This window comes from Berghia stephanieae, chromosome 4 (genome assembly GCF_034508935.2).
Source record: "Berghia stephanieae isolate SIO BIC M18660-M18661 chromosome 4, UCSD_Bste_1.3, whole genome shotgun sequence".
In the NCBI taxonomy this organism is placed as follows: domain Eukaryota; kingdom Metazoa; phylum Mollusca; class Gastropoda; order Nudibranchia; family Aeolidiidae; genus Berghia; species Berghia stephanieae.
In genome coordinates this window covers 34,254,307-34,277,158 of record NC_088363.1, presented here as the reverse complement: position 1 = coordinate 34,277,158, position 22,852 = coordinate 34,254,307, and the positions used below count along the sequence as shown (strand labels likewise).

The 22,852-nt window shown below is 37.1% G+C and overlaps 1 protein-coding gene across 6 annotated transcripts in view; it reads right to left on the bottom strand.

Annotated features, from left to right (window-relative positions):
- Positions 1-9,443: 9,443 nt before the first annotated feature.
- Positions 9,444-22,852, bottom strand: part of LOC144970466 (uncharacterized) — a 90,819-nt gene continuing 77,410 nt past the window's right edge. For all 6 annotated transcript variants that reach the window (XM_078910141.1, XM_078910145.1, XM_078910146.1 and 3 more), the window contains 3 exons: positions 19,160-19,334; positions 18,106-18,229; positions 9,444-13,513 (listed from right to left, as the gene is read on the bottom strand). In XM_078910141.1, coding sequence (XP_078766267.1) covers positions 13,350-13,513; positions 18,106-18,229; positions 19,160-19,334 — 463 coding nt within the window. In that variant the 3' untranslated portion in view covers positions 9,444-13,349. The remainder of the gene's footprint in view (positions 13,514-18,105; positions 18,230-19,159; positions 19,335-22,852) is intronic.

The window sequence follows — 22,852 nt, the reverse complement described above, 5'->3', positions numbered from 1 at the left end:
TTAACATAATTAAGTACGCACCTTTTATAAATTTCTATAGCTCTGTTTTAATTCGCGCTTCCTCACAAAGTAGCATACAATTTCCTGCCCATCAATGTTTTTGTTTATGCATCTTAACAACGCCACTACCACATTATCTCATTCGTCTGTCGTTTTTAATTCATCATGTGTTGTTGATGAAGGGGAAACCCGAAACGTCCATTTTATCTGTTTTCGTATATTAAACTGAAGCTTACATTCAATTTCACAGTTATGATTTATTTATTTATTTCAATTCTGAATATAAAAAAGCGAGAACAATTCAAAAATAATTCTATGTGATGAAACCACGTACAGAAGGCATAGCAACATAAACATTTTCGGCAATTTAAAAACGTATGTTTATAAATATAATTTAAGAAGTGTCACACTTTGTGACACAGCAGTAACGTGTCTAAAACCGGTCGCACATCTATTCGGTACCTTGTGGGATCAATTATCTTTATCGTTATTTCTTTCGGGAATTTTCAATGAAAATATTTTAAAGTAAGTCCTTCTGAGCCACTTGGACTCATTGTAAGACAAATTAACTCCGTTAGAGCCTTGTAGCCAATGGTGCAGGAGTTATTCCGGTTTCAATAGCGTGAAGCGGACAATTAACGTATTTGTTTGAAAACCTTTGAACAGGACGCTAGTCTATCGCAGATTACTATCCCAGCTTGACAGGTACCCTTTTACACATGAATGGAGTGAGTGATTGGAGTAAATTTTCTTGCTCTAGAAAGTACAAATTGGCTTCGGTCGGAATCGAACACAGAACCTCTGAGTCCAGAGTACAACGCGCTAACCATGGGCCATCTTGCCTCCTAAGCTTATAAATCCGGAACTTATCCATGTGCTGTAGCGTTGAGCAGACAGATAACAGTTTAAAATTTTAAAAAAATAAAATTCCCTTTATTCATCCCATAGGGGAAATTTTTCTCGAGGGTCTATTCCAAGGGAAGACTGGAATAACCCAGGCGTCAGCCGCAATGCAGCGCCGCAAATTGAGCTAGGGCGAGGTATAACCCAGGCGTTAGCCGCAGTGCAGCGCCGCAAATTGAGCTAGGCGAGGTGACTTACTTAAGGCAACACAGCGCATCAGCGGGTAATCGAACTCATGCCTTTCGGGTACGAAGCAAAGACCGTACCACCGAGCCATGCTGACTTTCTATTATCCTCTTGAATGATGCTAGTCCGTCAAAGATTACTTTCGTCAGCGAACTGGTACTCATTTGCACCTGGGTAAAATGAGGTGATTCCAAGAGAGTCATTTTAAGATAAGATCGGAGATCACCATAGAGTCTACGGAATTGACCCTTGAGCAATCTTTGGATCATTAAAGGATGCACCCAATATTGTTTTCTCTTTCAATTTCTCTTTTTTTTCCACGTAGTAAAGCACAGATATATGCAACCTCAATTTCATCCATTACTAGTAGTAGTAGTAGTAGTAGTATAGTAGTAGTAGTAGTTAGTAGTAGTAGTAGTGAGTTGTAATAGTAGAAGTAGTGGTAGAAGAGGTGGTAGTTGTAGTGGTGGTGGTAGTAGTAGTAGTAGTAGTAGTAGTAGTAGTAGTAGTAGTAGTAGTAGTAGTAGTAGTAGTAGTAGTAGTAGTAGTAGTAGTAGTAGTTGTTGTTGTAGATGTAGTAGTCGTAATAGTAGAAGTGGTGGTAGTAGTAGTAGTAGTAGTAGTAGTAGTAGTAGTAGTAGTAGTAGTAGTAGTAGTAGTAGTAGTAGTACTAGTAGTTGTAGTAGTAGTAGTAGCAGCAATAATATTACCCTCCTTCCGCACTAGGACAAAACTGTCCCGAGACAAATTTGTCCTGTCCCACTGGAGAAAACTTCTATTTAAAAGGGGTTCCGCACTAGGACAGGACTGTCCCAGGACACACCTGCGCGAATGCATTATTTTTTTATTTTTTTTTACAAGATTCAAAAGTTTTTTTGTAGGCAATTGCAACTCTAATAATTAACATTTTATGAATCAACATAAGATACGACATGACGATAATGATTTTTTACATTGTACAATGGGATTTGTTTACATCAGATTTATATAATCATGAAATATTCTTATAGCAAGAGTAATAATATTGCTGCTGTTACTACTACTACTACCACTCATACTCTACTACACTACGACTTCGACTACGACTACGACTACTACTAACTACTACTACTACTACTACTACTACTACTACTACTACTACTACTACTACTACTACTACTACTACTACAACAACAACTACTACTACTACTACTACTACTACTACTACTACTACTACTACTACTACTATTCCTAGTAATGGATGAAATAGAGGTTGCATATTTCTGTGCAAATTGAAAGAGAAAACAATATTGGGTGCATCCTTTAATGACCCAAAGATTGCTCAAGGGTCAACTCCGTAGACTCTATGGTGATCTCCGATCTTATCTTAAAATGACTTTCTTGGAATCACCTCATTTTACCCAGGTGCAAATGAGTACCAGTTCGCTGATGAAAGTAATCCTTGACGGACTAGCATCATTCAAGAGGATAATAGAAAGTCAGCATGCTTCGTGCCCGAAAGGCATCAGTTGAGTAAGTCACCTCGCCTAGCTCAATTTGCGGCGCTGCATTGCGGCTGACGCCTGGTTATACCTTGTCCTAACTAAATTTGCGGCGCTGCATTGCGGCTGACGCCTGGGTTATTCCAGTCTTACCTTGGAATAGACCCTCGAGAAAAATTTCCCCTATGGGATGAAAAAATGAATTTTAATATTTTAAATTTTAAACTGTTATCTGTCTGCTCAACGCCACAGAACCATGGATAAGTTCCGGATTTATAAGCTTAGGAGGCAAGATGGCCTATGGTTAGCGCGTTGTACTCTGGACTCAGAGGTTCTGTGTTCGATTCCGACCGAAGCCAACTTGTACTTTCTAGAGCAAGAAAATTTACTCCAATCACTCACTCCTTTCAGGTGTAAAAGGGTACCTGTCAAGCTGGGATAGTAATCTGTGATAGACTACAGACTAGCGTCCCGTTCAAAGGTTTTCAAACAAATACGTTAATTGTCCGCTTCACGCTATTGAAACCGGAATAACTCCTGCACCATTGGCTACAAGGGTCTAAAGGACTTAATTTGTTTTACAATGAGTCCAAGTGGCTCAGAAGGACTTACTTAAAAATATTTTCATTGAGAATTCCCGAAATAAATAACGATAAAGATAATTGATCCCACAAGGTACCGAATAGATGTGCGACCGGTTTTAGACACGTTACTGCTGTGTCACAAAGTGTGACACTTCTTAAATTATATTTATAAACAAACGTTTTTAAATTGCCGAAAATTTTATGTTGCTATGCCTTCTGTACGTGGTTTCATCACATAGAATTATTTTTTGAATTGTTCTTGCTTTTTTATATTCAGAATTGAAATAAATAAATAAATTATAACTGTGAAATTGAATGTAAGCTTCAGTTTAATTTACGAAAACAGATAAAATGGACGTTTCGGGTTTCCCCATCATCAACAACACATGATGAATTAAAAACTACAGACGAATGAGATAATGTGGTAGTGGCGTTGTTAAGATGCATAAACAAAAACATTGATGGGCAGGAAATTGTTTGCTACTTTGTGAGGAAGCGCGAATTAAAACAGAGCAATAGAAATTTATAAAAGGTGCGTAATTAATTAAGTCAAAAGAGGGGAGGCGTGGAGGAACTGTGTAATGCAGTATAGAAAGTGAACTAAAATAAAGTGTGGACTATTGTTGGAAAATAAATACAATGGAATTGGAAATAAATACAAAATATAAGGGATGTAGGTATTAATATATTAGTGGCATTAGCCACAGCAAAAGCAACAATAGAATAGTGGTAGTAGTAGTAGTAGTAGTAGTAGTAGTAGTAGTAGTAGTAGTAGTAGTAGTAGTAGTAGAAGTAGTAGTAGTAGTAGTAGTAGTAGTAGTAGTAGTAGTAGTAGTAGTAGTAGTAGTAGTAGTAGTGGTGGTGGTAGTAGTAGTAGTAGTAGTAGTAGTAGTAGTAGTAGTAGTAGTAGTAGTAGTAGTAGTAGTAGTAGTAGTAGTAGTAGTAGTAGTAGTAGTAGGGATGCAGAAAATAAAGACAGGCATTTCAATTTTGACACGGCGCCGCCAAGTCTGGGACTTTTTTGTCCTAGTGCGGAAGTCTGCTATATTTTTCTACTATCACAAACGATATGAACACGGGACTGGGGCAGTCCTGTCCCGTTGATTTTGTAGCATTTCACAACGGCTTGGGACACAACGGGACTGTTTTGTCCCGTCCCAATAGGTGCGGAAGATCTCTCTAAATTCTATATGTTACAGATTTGGGACAGGACTGTCCCGGGACAGTCCTGTCCTAGTGCGGAAGAGGATTTACTCTTGCTATAAGAATATTTCATTATTATATAAATCTTATGTAAACAAATCCCATTGTACAGTGTAAAAAATCATTATCGTCATGTCGTATCTTATGTTGATTCATAAAATGTGAATTATTAGAGTTGTACCAAGGACTTATTTTTTAAATTATTAATTTATAATTCAAACTATTAAATAACTAATCTATTAATTAGAAGATTTTACATTATTATTATCACCATTTTAATTATTATTATTATTATTCTTATTATTATTATTATTATTATTATTATTATTATTATTATTATTATTATTATTATTATTATTATTATTATTATTATTATTATTATTATTATTATTATTATTATTATTACTATCATTGTTTGCCTTGCTTTATTATTGATTTTATTTACTTGATTTGTTGATGAAAATATTATATTCTTGTATGAGTTATATTGACAATTGCCTACAAATAAACTTTTGAATCTTGTAAATAAAAAAATAATGCATTCGCGCAGGTGTGTCCCGGGACAGTCCTGTCCTAGTGCGGAACCCCTGTTGAATAGAAGTTTTCTCCAGTGGGACAGGACAAATTTGTCCTGGGACAGTTTTGTCCTTGTGCGGAAGGAGTCTTAAACGTTTATAGTCTGATTGATAGAATTTAGCTAGAATTAGAACGACGCATAAAAATGGCTAGCTAAAAATTATAAAGTGCTGAGTGACATCAATTTCGTTCTTCTATACATAGCATTGATCAATGCCTTGTAATTTAAGCAAAAATTTCTACTCTTTTGTTTTCTTAATAACTGTGGCTTTTCGTGGAAAAGCCTTGGAAATGTCAATAGAGAGAGTGTGAAAACAAGATAGAAGCATTGGTACCGCAGACTTGAGAGGGGCATGTGATTTGTATACAGTACACAGAAAGTACACGGTTGTGTCACCAGCACCACCCTTAACACATCATGGTCTGTGATGTGTAATTTGGCCTTGATAGATGTGGCTTTTCATGGAAAAGCCATGACAATGCCAATAAAGAGAGTGTGAAAACAAGATAGAGGCATTGGTACCACAGACTTGAGAAGGGCGTGTGATTGGTACACAGACAGTACATAGTTGTGTCACCAGCACCACCCTTAACATATCATGGTCAGTGGTGTGTAAATTGGCCTTCGTAAGTAAACTAGTATTATAGATTATTCCGGTTGACTTCGTCGTGTGCCTATTGTAAATAAGCACTGAATTATTGTCTTGTGGGTGGGGATGTGTGGGTGTGTGGATGGGCGTGTGGGGTGGGTGGATGGGTGCGTATGGTGTCACCTGGGTATAGATACTATGCGCTTGGCTCAGAAGTTCACAACATTGCCATCCGGAAGTAAAACGGACAAACACACAAAACTATGTGTAACCCTGAACTGGTTCATACAGTTTAGTGAGAACTACTCATAAAAGTGGATGGCAAAAACAATAACAACGACCTGACTGACGTCATCTTCGTTCTATCTATAGATAGTATGCGCTTGGCAAAGAAGCTCAATAACATTGCCATCCGGAAGTATAACGGACCAACACACAAAACTATGTGTAAGGTTGAACGTTTATAGTTTGGTTAATACTGTTTAGACGACGGAAATGAAGAACACGATATCAAGCACAGAATTCAAAAGGCAAACCAGGCTTTCGGCACGCTGAAAAACTTTTGGAAATCAAAGCAAATAATGAGAAAGACAAAGCTGAAAATATACAAGAGCAATGTTTTAAGTGTACTGCTTTATGGAAGTGAAAGCTGGAAAATGGCATTCTCCTTAATACAGAATCTAGAAGCCTTTCAGAACAAGTTTTTAAACAGAATTTTTGATTTATTTTGGCCTACAAAAATAAAAACAGTGGATCTATTAAAGAAAGCTGACTGCACTAGCATTGAAAGCCAAATAAAAAGAAGAAGATGGCGTTGGCTGGGTCATGTGGTCAGAATGGAAAAAGGGTCACTTCCCAAGACAGCCTTGGACCGCAGATGGGAAGAGAAAGCGGGGAAGACCCAAAGAAACCTGGCGAAGGACCATGGAGAAAGAATTAAAGGAAGCAGGCCTGTCCTGGAATACAGCCACCGCAAAGGCAGCCGATCGCAAAAAATGGAGATGTCTGGTGGATGCCCTATGTGCCTCAAGGCCCGAAGAGGATTAAGTAAGTAATACTGTTTAGTGAGAATTATTCATAAACGCGGATGGCAAAAAGTAATAACAAAGACCTGAGTGACGTCAACTTCATACTATCTATAGATAGTTCGAAGTTGACGTCACTCAGGTCTTTGTTATTGTTTTTTGCCATCCGCGTTCATGAGTAATTCTCACTAACTTGTATTCACCAGACTATAAAGGATCATGGTTACAGACAGTTTTTTTGTGTTGGTCCGTTATACTTCCGGATGGCAATGTTGTGAACTCCTAAGCCAACGCATACTATCTATAGATAAATCGAAGTTGACGTCTCTCAGGTCTTTGTTATTGTTTTTTTTTTTTGCCATCCGCGTTTATGAGTAATTGGATTCGATAGTCTGATGTCACGTCACCCAGCAACGGCGGCCATCGTGGTTCTAAACAAAGAAAATCAGTACTTTTTATTCTTTATGCTGGCTACAACTTTTCATGTCTTCTGATTAGAATCTGTAAAAGTAAAATCATGATCAGATTTATAATGGGTTTTTTTTCCCTCCGGATACGTTTTATGCTCGTCAGAGTAATATTCGATAAGGGCGTCCGCCATTGTTCTGATAGTTTAGAGCCAGTTACTAAGTTACCATGCGTCATTACGAGGGAAGTGACGTTACGACTGTTGAAGCGTATTTTCACTGAACTGTATTAACCAGACTATAAACGTTCATGGTTACACACAGTTTTGTGTGTTGGCCCGTTATATTTCCGGATGGCAATGTTTTGAACTTCTTGGCCAAGTGCATACTGTCTATTGCAGGGAAGAAGACTGTGTTGTTTTAAAATAACAACGTTATTTCAAAACAAGATATTTCAAAACCCTGAGAAACGCTGATTGAGTTTAGTTTTTAACAATCTCACAACATCTTTCAGCCGGATAAACCGTACAACACGCACGAACTATGTGTAACCTTAAATGTTTATTGTCTTGTATAGATAGAACGTAGATGACGTCATTCAGGCCTTTGTTATTATTTTTTGTCATCCACGTTTGTGAGTAATTCTCACTAAACTGATTAATCAGACTGTAAACGTTTAAGGTTACATATAGTTTTGTGTGTTGGTCCGGTATAAAATGCCAAACCAAATTTTTGCTACCAAAAGCGTCAAGACTGTTTTTTTTTTTTTTCCAAACTGGCAACCCTTACATCTGGCAAAGACCATGAAGGATGCTGAATGAATTCTTGCCAAAAAAAAAGGGTCATACAAGTGACTTGTACTGAATGCAATAGACCTGTAAATGAGCTCTATAAAAATTGACTGAAACGGAAACTAATTTGCATGGGAATTAATTAGGCTACTTACCATTGTTTCTTATAATAAGGTACCCAATCAGTGAAGAAACAGTCAACCAGTTTGTTTACAACGTGAGGCAATCGAGATGTTCTTGTAGCAGTCACAGGCCCTATAACTTTCGATTTGAAGGTGTTTACATAACGCACTTCCGGCGTTCGAATTTTACTTTTTCATACTTTTACGTGCCGTCAGGTAAATGTGGTCAATTTTAGTTTAGACGAAACAGTGAAATTTAACGCTCGACAGCTCAGTTAAAATTGGCTACCATTGGGACCACGAGAGGTTTGGAAAGTGAAAAAATAATTTCATGAAAGCTGTGTGAAAATACACTGGGATGTGTTCAGATACGGCAATTCTAAAAGGCGTCGCTTAGCCTTGGCAATACATCCATCGTTAATATAAACGGTCCATGAGCTATGCGTTCCCTGTGGAACATTCCTAATTACTTTACGGTCATTCGACTACGATTCATGAATTTTCTTTCTTCATTTCTTTCTTTCCTTTTTTAAAATATTTGAATTTGACGAATTGACTGATTTCAGTTAATTGACTGAGAATTTACAGGTCTAAAATGCAACTAGAAAATATGGCTCCTAATATCTCAGGCGTCCTTTTTTCTACAAACACTCTTACAATATCTCTCACTGTCTGTGGCCAGGTACTCATTCACACACGAATCAATTAGAGTAATGTGTGTAAAGACAAAGCCGGAACGTGAATTTTCCACGATTATTGTCACCCATCCGGCCATGATCACGCTTAACATCATTGCTTTATTTTGTGACAAGACAAGACCATACGGTGCCACCACTTCATGATGGTATGTGAGGCGAATTGACCATTCCGCACTTAAGAATTAAAAAATAATATTATTGTGATGCAAGAACTAAAGTGATGAAGACTGGGCACAGCGTGTTAAAGTGGTGACTGATAAAGAACTGAACAAGAGTGTGTATGAAAGGTCCCAGACAGAGCAAGAAAGAAAAATACAAGAAAAAAAACATCAAAAAAATAAAATCAGTCGACCTCGACAGGGGATCGAACCTCAGACATTCTGGATACTGGTCTGATGTGCTACCATTTCATTTTGGTAGCACATCTGACCGGTCATCAAAGGGGTCTGAGGTTCAATCCCCAGTCGAGATCGATTGATTTTTTGGGATGATTTTTTTTCTTGTATTTTTCTTTCTTGCTTGTCTGACACATTTCATACACTCTTGTTCAGTTCTTCATTTCACACTGGTGCCTATTCCTTAGTTTCTTAATTTAAAGTGGCGACTCCAGTCAGTATATGTACGTGCAGCCACTCAATGAACACATTCTCTAGGAATGTAACTTGGCACTGACACTGACTGCCCAGAGGCTATGAAATGGATCCAGCACTGGTGTGAAGGGATATGACGATGATGATGATGATGATGATGAGGATGATGATGATGATGATGATGATGATGATGGTGATGATGATGGTGATGACGATGATTATGTAACACGTTTCAACTCAGCGAGTTTGATCAATAGCGTTTTCAATGAGTGACCAATAAAAATGAATCAGATTTTGTAGAAAAGTATTGATTTATTTGCAGTCATAATAGTTATTTTCAAATATTTATAAAATGAGTACCGAATTGATATTTATAAAAATTGAGACATTAAGATAAATATTGATATATTAATACGACAGGGAGGTACACCTTCCCTCCTCTCTCTCTCTCTCTCTCTCTCTCTCTCTCTCTCTCTCTCCCTCTCTCTCTCTCTCTCTCTTTCTTTCTTTCTTTCAAACATATATCCCCCTCACTCTTCCTCTCTCGCTCTCTCTCTGTCACACACACACACACACACACACACACACACACACACACATCCACAAAAACTCACCCGCCCCCTCTCGCTCCCTTTCTTCAGCCTCTCTATATCTTTCTCCACATCTTTGTATCGCCTCTCTTCCTCTGTTTCTATTTTAACTCTCTTTCTTCCACACATGTCCCCTTCTCTCTTTCTCACTCTCAATATCTCTCTCTCTCTCTCACACACACACACACATACACACACAAACACACACCCTCTCCTTCGCGCTCCCTTTCTTATGACTCTCTATATCTTTCTCTCCATCTTTATATCGCCTCTCTTTCTCTCTCTATCTCTCTCACTCACACACACCCATATACACACACACAAACACACGCTCTCTCTCTCTCTCTCTCTCTCTCTCTCTCTCTCTCTCTCTCTCTCTTCCCTTTTTTCCCTCTTTCTTCTGCCTCTCTGTCACTGTCTCTCTTTCTATATATCTTTCCCTACATCTATGTATCTCTCTCACACACACATACACACACACACACAAACGAACATTCACTATCTCTCTCCTTTCCTTTTTTCTTTCTCTCTCTCTCTCTCTCTCTCTCTCTCTCTCTCTCTCTGTCACTCAAAATATCCATCTTATTCTATTTTTTAATTTCTTATCTTACTATCTCTCTCTCGCCCATACTCACAATATTCTTTACACGATTCTATCGCTAAAACGTATGGTATGTTTTACACAGCCACGTTTTATATAATACAATAATCTATTTTATCATGATAAATCTTTGCTAATTCACACAAAAATCTCTAGAACAACGTAAAATAAAATGTGTCAATATAAAATAGGACAACGGCATTTTATTTTCAACTCATGATTTGTGTAGTCATAAAAATAAAAATAACAAATGATAGTAGAGCAGTAAATAAACATATAATGTTTATTTTAATAGTTGAATGATTACAATGTTTTCGCATAAAGATGATGATGATGATGATGATGATGATGATGATGATGATGATGAAGATGATAATGTATGATGATGATGATGATGATGATGATGATGATGATGATGATGATGATGATGATGATGATGATGATGATTACGATGATGACAATAATGCTTACGATGATAATGAAAATGATAATGTTGTTGATGATGATTCCCCAGTTGAGGAAGACAATAGTGGGATATTTTTCTCTCCTTGTATTTTCCTTTCTTGCTTTGTCTGGCACCTTTCATACACACGTGTTGTTCAGATCTTTACCCTCTAAATGTAAGTTGGACCGTATTTTCTCATATCTATTGTAGAATGAATTAATATGGCTGCGCTGTCTCTATGGACGTTTGCCTTGAATGTGTGTGTGTGTGTGTGTGTGTGTGTGTGTGTGTGTGTGTTACTTCGAGTGTGTCTGTCTGTTTCTAGTATCCAGTTGGTAATTCGTTTCCATAAATCTATGTCTCGTCCAAGTGTTCTTAGCTTTTGGATGTCATCATGTGTGTTAAGCTGCTGAGGCAATTGGATGTTTCCTTGTGTTGTTGAAATCAGTTCTTCGGTTGTTGTTTCTTAAAATATTTGATTTTTTTAGATCTTGACTCAATGTCGTTCGAAGTAAAGTTGATGTACGCCCTCTGTATTGGATCCTTGTTTGAAGTATTTCAAGAAGCTGTGCTCAATTTTTTTTTTATTTCTGTGTGGGGGTCAATTTCTGAATGTTTACCGTATATATAAGGAGAGCCTTGTGAACCGCTTCTATGAACAAACCACAAAGGGTCATCGTGTCTCGGGATATCGTCTCTCTTTGTCAATTTTATCCTATATGCCATTATTTCAATGTTTGGACAAGTCCCGTATGAAGTGTCTCATTGCTTCTTCGTTTCAAAGCAAATCAAATGGTCCACGGTGTGTATTGCCGTCCTCTGGAAAAACCCAAATTTGGAAAATTTGGCCAGAAAACTCGTCCTTCAAATATTGATCGATTTAAATGACCCTCATCTTGGCAAAAACTCTCAAACCTGGGACTTTGCGAAGTTCCAGGTTTGAGAGTTTTTGCCAAGATGAGGGTCATTTAAATAAATCGATATTTGAAGGACGAATTTTCTGGCCACATTTTCAAATATGGATTTTTTTCCAGAGTACGGCAGTAAAATCATTGTTTTTTAATGTTTATTTTCTATGCCATTATTCCAATGTTTGCCAAAGACCGGTTCAATTTGAAGCGTCGCCTTGCTTCATCTACGCGCAAATCAAATGGTCGGTGGTGTGAAGAGCTATCTTCAATAAACTCATTATTTTTAATGTTTATTTTCAAAAGGTGTGGCTTTATAGTCTAGTGGTACGATACTTGCCTTCGAATCGGAAGGTCCCGGGTTTGAGCCTCGTTCGGCGCTTAGTTGAGTCCTTGGAAAAGGCTCTTAACTCACATTCTTCCATCGCACTCAGGTGTAAAATGAGTGCCTGGCCATTAACAGCGTTCTCTCTGTCGTAAGAATTGTGATATCGCCTCACAAGCGTCATGTCTCATGTTACAACTTAAATGCTGCTGATGGCTTGGGAGCGCTTGTGAAAAGCTGTGGGCACGTTTAGTGGAAACTCTATATAAATGCTCAACGTTTTTTTATTGGCATTATTTTTTGCCTCTATGTCGACGCCACCTACACACCCTAAAAAAGTGTTCGGACAAACAGTTGGTTGTTTATAAACAATAACGTGAATGAAATCGGCCTCTCTCTCTGATTACTATCACTCTTATTGTTTTTATACTGCCAAATGGGTAACTAACTATCAAACGATGTTCTAAATCAGATTATAAACGTGTACGTTTACACAGAGTTTTCAGTGTTGATTCTATTGATCAAGCTGTAGAACATGGATTATTTTACTTACACAAATTAATACCATCGATAGTAAAACCTGAGTAGTTGGCTATGTTAACTCACTCAACCCTAACACCGACAATATCCGTAGTTTACCCGGGTTACTTTTACCCCATGCCTATTTATTACATTCTTATGAGACAAATTGTAGGCGTAGTATCAAAGCTAATGTTTTTAGTTTTTACATGTTAATGGTAGATGAATAAAATTATCTATGCACATTTCATTTTTAATACATTTTTTCCCTATTTTGAAAAGGAGCAAAAAACATGACACCGTTTTTAAGACGATAGTGACACAATATACACTTTGTATTTATTAAACGAGTTACTTTTATCGTGCCCAATAACCCGACAAGCTTGCGAGTATGTGTTTTTACACGATAAAAATATAACGAGTTTCATAAATACGAGGAAATGAAAGAATACGTTTATTCCACCCCTACAAGTAAGATTATTAGATATTTTGTAACCAAATGGTATTGTATTAGTACTTCTATTCACCATAATTTGTATCTTTCTCCTTCTGCTTGAATAACAATTCGACCCAAAACTAAAACCGTTGGATTTGTATTCATGCGCACCAAAAGATTATTTATCATTACCAACTAGATGACTTTTACACCATATTTCACACCAAAAAAATGTGCGAAAATATTCTACAATCGTTGAATAAAATTTGTATTCAAACGCGTTCAAAGTAATATTCAACGATAGCGTATTTGCCAAGAAATGATAGGGTTTTCCGATGAGAGGGGTGGGATAATGTCTATTATTTAATGTCAATGTCTGGCCAAGTCCTGTATGTTGACCCCACCCATGTGAAGTGCTCTTCGTGCCGCTTCCACCACAAGACCACTGGTATACTTGACTGTGTCCAGTTCTAGAGGAGGGAAGACATCCCAGTACAGACTCAGTGTCTCATTTTGCCAACTGAAAGGAGGTCCTGGAAGGTTTATTAAAAATAAGAAAAATAATTATATATTTTATTTTTAGGAGTTATTCAAAATTACAAACAAAATGACGGCCATCTCATCAGAACAACTAGACATACTACCAAAAAAACCCACTCAAAAACACCAAAAGACCAATATACAAACTCAAACATCTTCACATATCCATTTGCACCCAGCACTATTAAAAACTGGAACGCTCTTCCCGAATCATGTGTGAACACAACAGATTTAGAAACATTCAAGCGGAGATTACCAAATTCTTCAGCCTAAACACCAACAACCAACAAGAATCTCACCTCACGTTGAAAATATTCTTAGAAAAGAGCAGGCAGGGTTCAGAAAAGGGAAGTCATGTAGTGACCACATATTTACCCTGAGACAAATCCTGGAGCAAAGCATTGAATGGAACAGCCCCCTCTACACCATTTTTGTCGATTTTGAAAAAGCCTTTGACAGCTTACACAGAGAATCCCTGTGGAAAATACTCCACCATTATGGTATACCGATGAAGATAGTCAACCTAATCAAAGCAATGTACAGCAACTACCAATGCCAAGTGATCTGTGGTAACAATTTAACAGACAGCTTTAATGTAACAATTGGTGTAAAACAAGGCTGCATACTCTCCCCGCTTCTGTTTATCCTGGCTCTCGACTGGCTCATGAAAAATACAATTGATGGTAAGAAGAGAGGCATTCGCTGGACACTGACATCCTTTCTGGAAGAAATAGACTACGCAGATGATATCGCGTTAGTTTCCAGTACACACAGAGACGCCTAAGAGAAACTAAACGTATTACACAAGAACGCCTCAAAAATTGGATTGAAAATAAATTTCGATAAGACTGTGTACATTAGGGTGAATCCAAAACATGACAGTGAAATTAGGATAGATGAACATATAATTGAAGAGGTAACAGAGTTCTCCTACCTCGGATCCAAAATAACAGACGACGGAAATGCAGAACACGATATCAAGCACAGAATTCAAAAGGCAAACCAGGCTTTCGGCATGCTGAAAAACTTTTGGAAGTCAAAGCAAATAATGAGAAAGACAAAGCTGAAAATATACAAGAGCAATGTTTTAAGTGTACTGCTTTATGGAAGTGAAAGCTGGAAAATGACATCCTCCTTAATACAGAAACTAGAAGCCTTTCAGAACAAGTGTTTAAAAAGAATTTTTATTTATTTTGGCCTACAAAAATAAGAACAGTGGATCTATTAAAGAAAGCTGACTGCACTAGCATTGATAGCCAAATAAAAAGAAGAAGATGGCGTTGGCTGGGTCATGTGGCCAGAATGGAAAAAGGGTCACTGCCCAAGACAGCCTTGTACTGGACAGCAGATGGGAAGAGAAAGCGGGGAAGACCCAAAGAAACCTGGCGAAGGACCATGGAGAAAGAATTAAAGGAAGCAGGCCTGTCCTGGAATACAGCCACCGCAAAAGCAGCCGATCGCAAAAAAATGATGTCTGGTGGATGACCTATGTGCCTCAAGGCCCGAAGAGGATTAAGTAAGTAAGTAAACACCAACAACGGTTGTCACATTCAACAACTCTCTGCGGCCTCGAATACAAATACTCAGAATTAAGTCAACTTCGCGTAACGTTCAGATATGGTCTAGTGGTATGACACTCGCTTTCGGATCGGAAGGTCCTGAATTCGAGCCTTGCTCGTTTCAAAGTCGAGTATTGGAAAAGACTCTTTACTCACATTCTCTCACCGTGCTCAGTTGTAAAATGAGTACCTCGCGTTAACAGCGTTGTCTCTGCCGAAAAAATTGCAATATTATCGCCCTAACAGGCGTCATGTCTCGTCCTACATGTTAAGTCTTGCTGCTGGCCAGGGACTCCTTGCAAGGCGCTTTGAGCACGTTTGGTGGATATTGTGCTATACAAAATCTTATTTTTAAAAAGCATTACTTTTAATATGTTTGCAGAAGAAGTATATTTCGTTTCATACTTGATACTGTTCCATTGGATATGGCCTAAGGCAAGAATAAATACAGCATTGTTAGAAGCCTCGTGGGAAATACTGTATTATATTGTTTTCTAGATTCTATCTTATAGAATTTTGCCCTGCCACGCTCGTCTTTTGGTAATTGTGCGGCTATGTGGTCTTGTAGAATCGGAAGGTCCTGGGTTCGAGACGCGCTCGGCGCATAGTTGAGTCATTGGAAAAGGCCTTTTACTCACATTATCTCACTGTACTCAGTTGTAAAATGAGTACCTGGCCGTTAACAGCGTTGTATCTGTCCGAAAAGTATATTTCGTTTCATACTTGCTACTGTTCCATTGGATATGGCCTAAGGCAAGAATAAATGCAGCATTGTTAGGAGCTTCGGCTGAGTAATGTCGAAAAAGGGGAATGGAAATAGTTGGGGTTTTTTTTAGATTCTATTTTTTAAATAGATTTTTGTCCAGCCACTCGTCTTTTGGTAATTGAAGGGGCGGTACATCTTTTGATAGTAGCTTTGATACTTCACTACACCTTTCAATGATAATAAAAGGCTGGTACTCTATATAGTAACCGTTTCATACTGCTCCTCTAGATATGCATTCCTATTCTATTCAGTTATCTAGATTTAATCGTTTCAATGCATGACCGAATCCAGACAATAGCAGCCACCACCATCTGTCTCCTGGGATACAAGTGACCGTCATGACACTTTGCCAGTTAGTGGCCACTCCTCCTTGATGAGATCTCGTTCAGATATACATACATACCGTGCACTGACTAAACGTATCTTAACGTCTTCGTGTTTTTTGTCACAAAACATTTCCATCCCATGTCGATTGATGAACACGACCTCCGACTTAAGAAGAATTATAATACACGCGATTTTGATGACAGGGCCTTGAGTTCGAATTCATGGAAAAGATGGTCAGTGTTTTTTTTTTTTAATTTTCGCTGGGAATCAAACTCACGACTTTTTGATCAAAAGACGAGAGTCTAGTTACCTCAACAACTTCATCAAATGCCAGCAAAAAATGTAAAACAGTTTAGCTTCAAAATAAGTTGATCTAGTGATGCATACAAGAGTCAAATGTTCTATTTTGTTTGTTCAAGAAGCAAATGGATGGAGTAGTTCAAAGTTCAAAGTGGGTTCGATCATTTTTCAAAAATCTATTTCATTTTGCAAACGGTGATTGGAAAGGTAATTATCTTAGATCTGGCCCATAAGGGGAGGCATACTCCTTTTGAAGAATATCCGCATTTTAAAGGGGCTTTGCAATATACCAAATTTGGTACCTTATACTCCCTCTGGGCCTGTAACTCTGAAGGAATATTTTAAATTTACTTCTTTTCTGAATCATATTTTTTTGGCATGATAATTGCTATCGAAGCATGTTATTCTCTTTTATTCCATTTAGTCACTCCTGCTGCTGGAAGACTAAATGCAACCAAAGACATGCTGCTGATTGTAACAACCCATTCATTTGGTCGTCTGGTCAGCCGACCAATTTTCTCATCGGACAATTTTCGTCCGATTCATATTTGTTATTCCACGTTATCTTGAAAGGAGATAGTCGTTATAAAAGGAGAAGAAATTCTACACTAAATATTTCTTGATAAACGGAAACCCGATAATAGGCGGTTTGGTATGCCTCGGGGCTTGAGGTTTAAAAGGAAGGCTTAGTTACTCTATTACTGCTTTGTCGGTAAGATTGATGTTTTCTATAGACCCTTTATGGTGTGAATGAAAGTATATAATTTGAGATTGAAAGAGGGAGAGAACTATAATGTGTAAATATTTTTGGAGAAGTAGGAGGAGGAGGAGGGAGGAGGAGGAGGAGGAGGAGAAAAAAAAAGAAAAAGAAGAAGAAGAAGAAGAAGAAGAAGAAGAAGAAGAAGAAGAAGAAGAAGAAGAAGAAGAAGAAGAAAAGAAGAAGAAGAAGAAGAAAGAAGAAGAAGAAGAAGAAGAAGAAGAAGAAGAAGAAGAAGAAGAGAAGAAGAAGAGAAGAAGAAGAAGAAGAAGAAGAAGAAGAAGAAGAAGAGAAGAAGAAGAAGAAGAAGAAGAAGAAGAAGAAGAAGAAGAAGAAGAAGAAGAAGAAGAAGAAGAAGAAGAAGAAGAAGAAGAAGAAGAAGAAGAAGAAGAAGAAGAAGAAGAAGAAGAAGAAGAAGAAGAAGAAGAAGAAGAAGAAGAAGAAGAAGAAGAAGAAGAAGAAGAAGAAGAAGAAGAAGAAGAAGAAGAAGAAAAGAAGAAGAAGAAGAAGAAGAAGAAGAAGAAGAAGAAGAAGAAGAAGAAGAAGAAGAAGAAGAAGAAGAAGAAGAAGAAGAAGAAGAAGGAGAAGAAACGAATGAGAATAAAATGTCAAATTAGTTGAGCCGAAGAGTGAGAAGGACAAAAAAAAAGAAAAAGTTAAAACATTTACAGATGACAAAATTGTTCTCTCCGACATTATGAATAAAAAGAAATTAAATATAGTTAGTTATCAATGGCTTAATATGTCACTTTAGATAGAGCTGAGTCCGTAGGCAATATTATATGAATTCTCACGAGTTAGGCTAAGATGTGCAACCCCGTTGTGTCCACTATGTCAAAAAATAAAAGGAATGACTAGTAGGATACTAAAGCTTACCGGGTGGATTTTCGTCCATAGGCGACTTGTATCCAGGAATCCAGGTAGGGTGACAGTGGTGGTTGAGGCATTTTACTTGAAGGTGGCGATCGAGGTACAAAAGCTTCGGGTCGTGCTCTAAAATCTGGATCAGTGAAATAAAGTTAGATTTTAATCTATTATTAGACCATGTAAAAATGTTAACAATATTGATGCGTAATGAAATAACAATTCATGCAGGCAGAAAACGGCATTAAATGTCGTCAAATTCAGACACGTATTTCAGTGAAGCCCGAGTTGCATCAGTTGTTTGAAAAAAAAAACTGAATTCCCTTCATTCATCCCATTTGTCTTTTGAATTTGTCTAAAGGGTCTAGTCAGCGGGAAGACTAGAACAATCTAGGCGTTAGCCACATTGCAGCGCCGCAAACTGAGCTAGGGCGAAGTGGCTTGCTCTAGGCCGCAGAGCGCAGCGGCTATTCGATCTCGGAAAAGTAGAAAACGGTAAGGGCTGCCTGAAGCCGGTGATCGTAAAATACTAACGAAAGAGTGAAAATGGAAAGGCTTCGTATGGAAACAAAACAGACAATGGACGTTTCGGTTACAAACCCTTCGTCAGCACAACAATACACAAATAAATATTTTTCATTATATTTTATTTGTTTTCCACGTTTATTTGTGTATTGTTGTGCTGACGAAGGGTTTGTACCCGAAACGTCCATTGTCTATTCGATCTCGGTACTTTTTGGGTATGACCCAAAGACCGTACCCCTGAGCCACGCTGTCCCATTTTGTTCTCTTCGTGAAAACAGCATATAATCTGTGAATAAAATCAGATAAATTATAGGAGAAATTACGTTTTAAAGAAATTCTATCTAATGGTTTTGATTTGTATCTTTTAAATATCCTTATTATATTTTTTGTGGGGGGGGGGCGGAAGGGGGGGGGTGGCTGGATACCCGGAATATTCCTCATCATATTTTGACTTATCCTTTATTACAAAAGTTTTAATTAATTTTGTTCAATATGTATTTGTCTAAAAATTCTTTCAAGGGTGTCTATTTTTTTTTGTTACCTTATATGACAAGTATTGGTCGACGAACCAAAACTTCATCTTGGGATACTGGTGATGCAGGTTTCTCAGTTTCATCAGGTACTCAGCATTTTTCTTGGCCATCATTGTGGTGTGAGAAATGGAGTCGGGCCAAACCCCGAGACGATGCCAGTCCGGTGACGCCACTGATTCGTACCTTTAAATGGAAACAGAATCGAATCAAAGTCATTGCCAGATATAAAACTGATGGGATGAAACAGTGCTTTAAATGTTTTGGCGATGCTTAGGATTGGCATAATAATAATAATAATAATAATAATAATAATAATAATAATAATAATAATAATAATAATAATAATAATAATAATAATAATAATAATAATAATAATAATAATAATAATAATAATAATAATAATAATACTGCACACTTATGGGGCGGTTTGGATATTTTCTAAAAATAAATTAATCACCTATCTTAGGCGGCTTTAATAATTTCATATCGTCATTATAGGTTAAAAAAGAATATTTTTGGAGAAAAATATAAATTATCTGTGTTGATATCCGTTTTGCGACCTAATTTGGGGGGGGGGGGTCTGGCATAAAAACGTTCCACAAAATCTAATGAAGGAATGACCTCCATATTCTTCCCTCTTATCAACATTGTATCATAGCGTGTCGCCATAGAGAGGTTTTACGGCTTTAGCTTATGGATTTTTTATTAGAACATTACAAAGTTGAGATTAAAAATGTTATGACAAAATTGGTGTTAAAAATTCAGAATTTGGATTATAATTAAAATACGAATACCTTTTCAAAAAACTCTCTATGACGACACACTACATTATCTCTTTGATAACTGTGGAAATTTTCATACAATTTCATAGAAAAGACTCTGAGAAACATTTGACACAGTATCCCATGCCCTTAGAAAAATGACATATTGAGAAAATGGCAAGATAGCTTTCTGTTTTTCACACTTTTCTTACTACCTATACCCTTTTCGACTTTGTTTTTCGTGCCTTTATAGTCTATTTTAAGAATTTGGACTTCAATAATCTTATTTCTAAGAAAATTGTCTATATTTTTTCACCAAAATCTCAAAATCATTTTTTAAAGGATTTTCCTATTAATTCAACCCAAACCGCCCCTTAATATATCACCAACATCTCATGCATATGAGCTCTCGGCGCCAATCGATCCACATCGATCAGCTATTAATTTTGCTTCACCTTTGTTTTGTTTTTGCTTTGGTTTTGGTTTTTGTGGGTAATTCTTTGTTACGCGTCTGTATTCTTATTTTTGTTTTGAGGGTGCTTTAGTAATTTTTTTCAGGGAGGTGGGTGGGGGGGGGGTTCTTCCGTTTGTGCTATCTTTGGGTTCTGTTTTGGTTTGGTTTTTGTTGTTTTGTTTATTGTGGAGGCGGGATTTGTCGCTGTTTAAACTCCATTTTTTTATATTTTTTTTGCTTTGTCTTTTTTGTTTGTTTCTTTCTTTCTTTGTTTATTATATCATAAAAGAGGTACAGTAGTTGTTAAATTGAGCAGTAGATAAGACTGCACAACTACAAAACAACCACAAAAGTCATCTGAAATAGATATTAGACAAACCGATACATATGTATTAAATTGAAGATTGTTCGAGCAAGTCCGTGCGTGTATATTTATGTATGTATGTATGTATGTATGTATGTATGTCGTCGTCTCCATCACCGCCATAGCCACCACTGTTATTGTCATCATCGTCTTCATCATCATCATCATCATCATCATCATCATCATCATCATCATCATCATCATCATCATCGTCATCATCGTCATCATCGTTGTCATTACCATTATCATCGTCATCAACACTAATATCATTATTACCTCTGGGACATTCTGTGGCAGAGTCTGAAACTTCACTGTTCAAATTAATACTCCAGCTCTATACATTGTACATTATTTTAGGAAATGGTATTATGTCAATGAATATGTTACCCTTGTTACATTATCATGTATATTTCCTGAAATAAACAATTTTGATATGTATGTATGTATGTATGTATGTATGTATGTATGTATGTATGTATGTATGTATGTATGTATTATGTAGGTAGGTAGGTAGGTAGGTAGGTATGTATGTATGTATGTATGTATGTATGTATGTATGTATGTATGTATGTATGTATGTATGTTGTATGTATGTATGTTGTATGTATGTATGTATGTATGTATGTATGTATGTATGTATGTATGTATGTATGTATGTATGTATGTAAGTATGTATGTATGTATGTATGTATGTATGTATGTATGTATGTATGTATGTATGTATGTATGTATGTATGTGTGTGTGATTGTCTGTTTACGTGTATGTGCGTATGTACCTTTTGACAATAACGCTTTTGCTGTTTTATTTTTCTATCCAAAGGAAATACCACATTAGTGTTTCACAATAAAAAAAAAACATATCACCAATTAAAATTCCTGATGACCCTTACAATATTATGATGCCCCAAAACACACCTTGCCTGGAAAATAATTGAATTAACGCTTTGTTTTGACAAAAACGTGAGACCGATCTGTAGCTCAAAATTTTTCGTGACCGACGTGTACATTATATGCAGGTCTGACATCCGAACCCACTTATGGGCCCATTTTAACATTGTTGTAATGGGCAATATTTTGCGTCATTTTTTGAGATTTCCATTACAACAATGAGCCTATAAGGAATTCAGTTATCAGACCTGCAAATAAGTAATAAAAATGTATACAATTCAAAACATGATCAAGTTTTCTGGCCAAATTGTATATAGGGCTACTTGTTTATTGTCTGTTGTGCGGCTATAATGTGGTCTAGTGGTATGACACTCGATTTCGGATCGGAAGGTCCTGGGTTCTAGCCTCGCGCTCGGCGCATAGTTGAATCCTTGGAAAAGGCTCTTTACTCACATTCTCTCACCGTACTCAGGTGTAAACTGATTACCTGGCAGTTAATAGCGTTGTCTTTGTCCGAAAATTGTAGTATCGCCCAACAGGGGTTATGTCCCGTCCTACATGTTAAATGTTGCTGTTGACCGGGGACCCCTTGTAAAGCGCTTTGGGCACATTTAGTGGATATTGCGCTATATAAAGATCAATTATTTTTTATTATTTGTTTGTTTTTGTTTGTTTTTTCAGAGTACGGCAGCACTGTCGGATCGGGTCAAAATTGACACCAACCACATAGACTATGCTTCATGTCCAAGACTACTCTAGGTGTTAATATCTGAAATCTAATATTTGTAGTCATTTTGACTTTAACCCTCTCCTTACCAACTACAGGAAAATCGTCACATTCATTACGATACAGCCAACATTTTTCTTTTTCAAATTTCTCTTGTACATTATAAAATTTAAAGAAAATGAACAGTGTGTTGTAGAGCATGTTTTGCTAAAGAAATTATGTATCGCAAGAACTTTACTGCTATTGTGTTTGAGTGATAAAAAGCATATTTTTGTGTTAGTTGGGTGTGAAGTTTTGGGGGAAATCCTGAAAATGGCTGGTAAGGAGAGAGTTAAATCTCTATTTGACGTTTGGCATATATTTCAACACGACTTGATCCTGTTTTGAGTTGGTGGGTCACAAATAAAATAAGTTGTTGTCCTTCAGAGCCATTAGGCCAATGGAGCCGGATTTTATCCCGGGTTTCTATAACGTGAAACGGACAAAAGCGATTGTTTGCTACCCTTT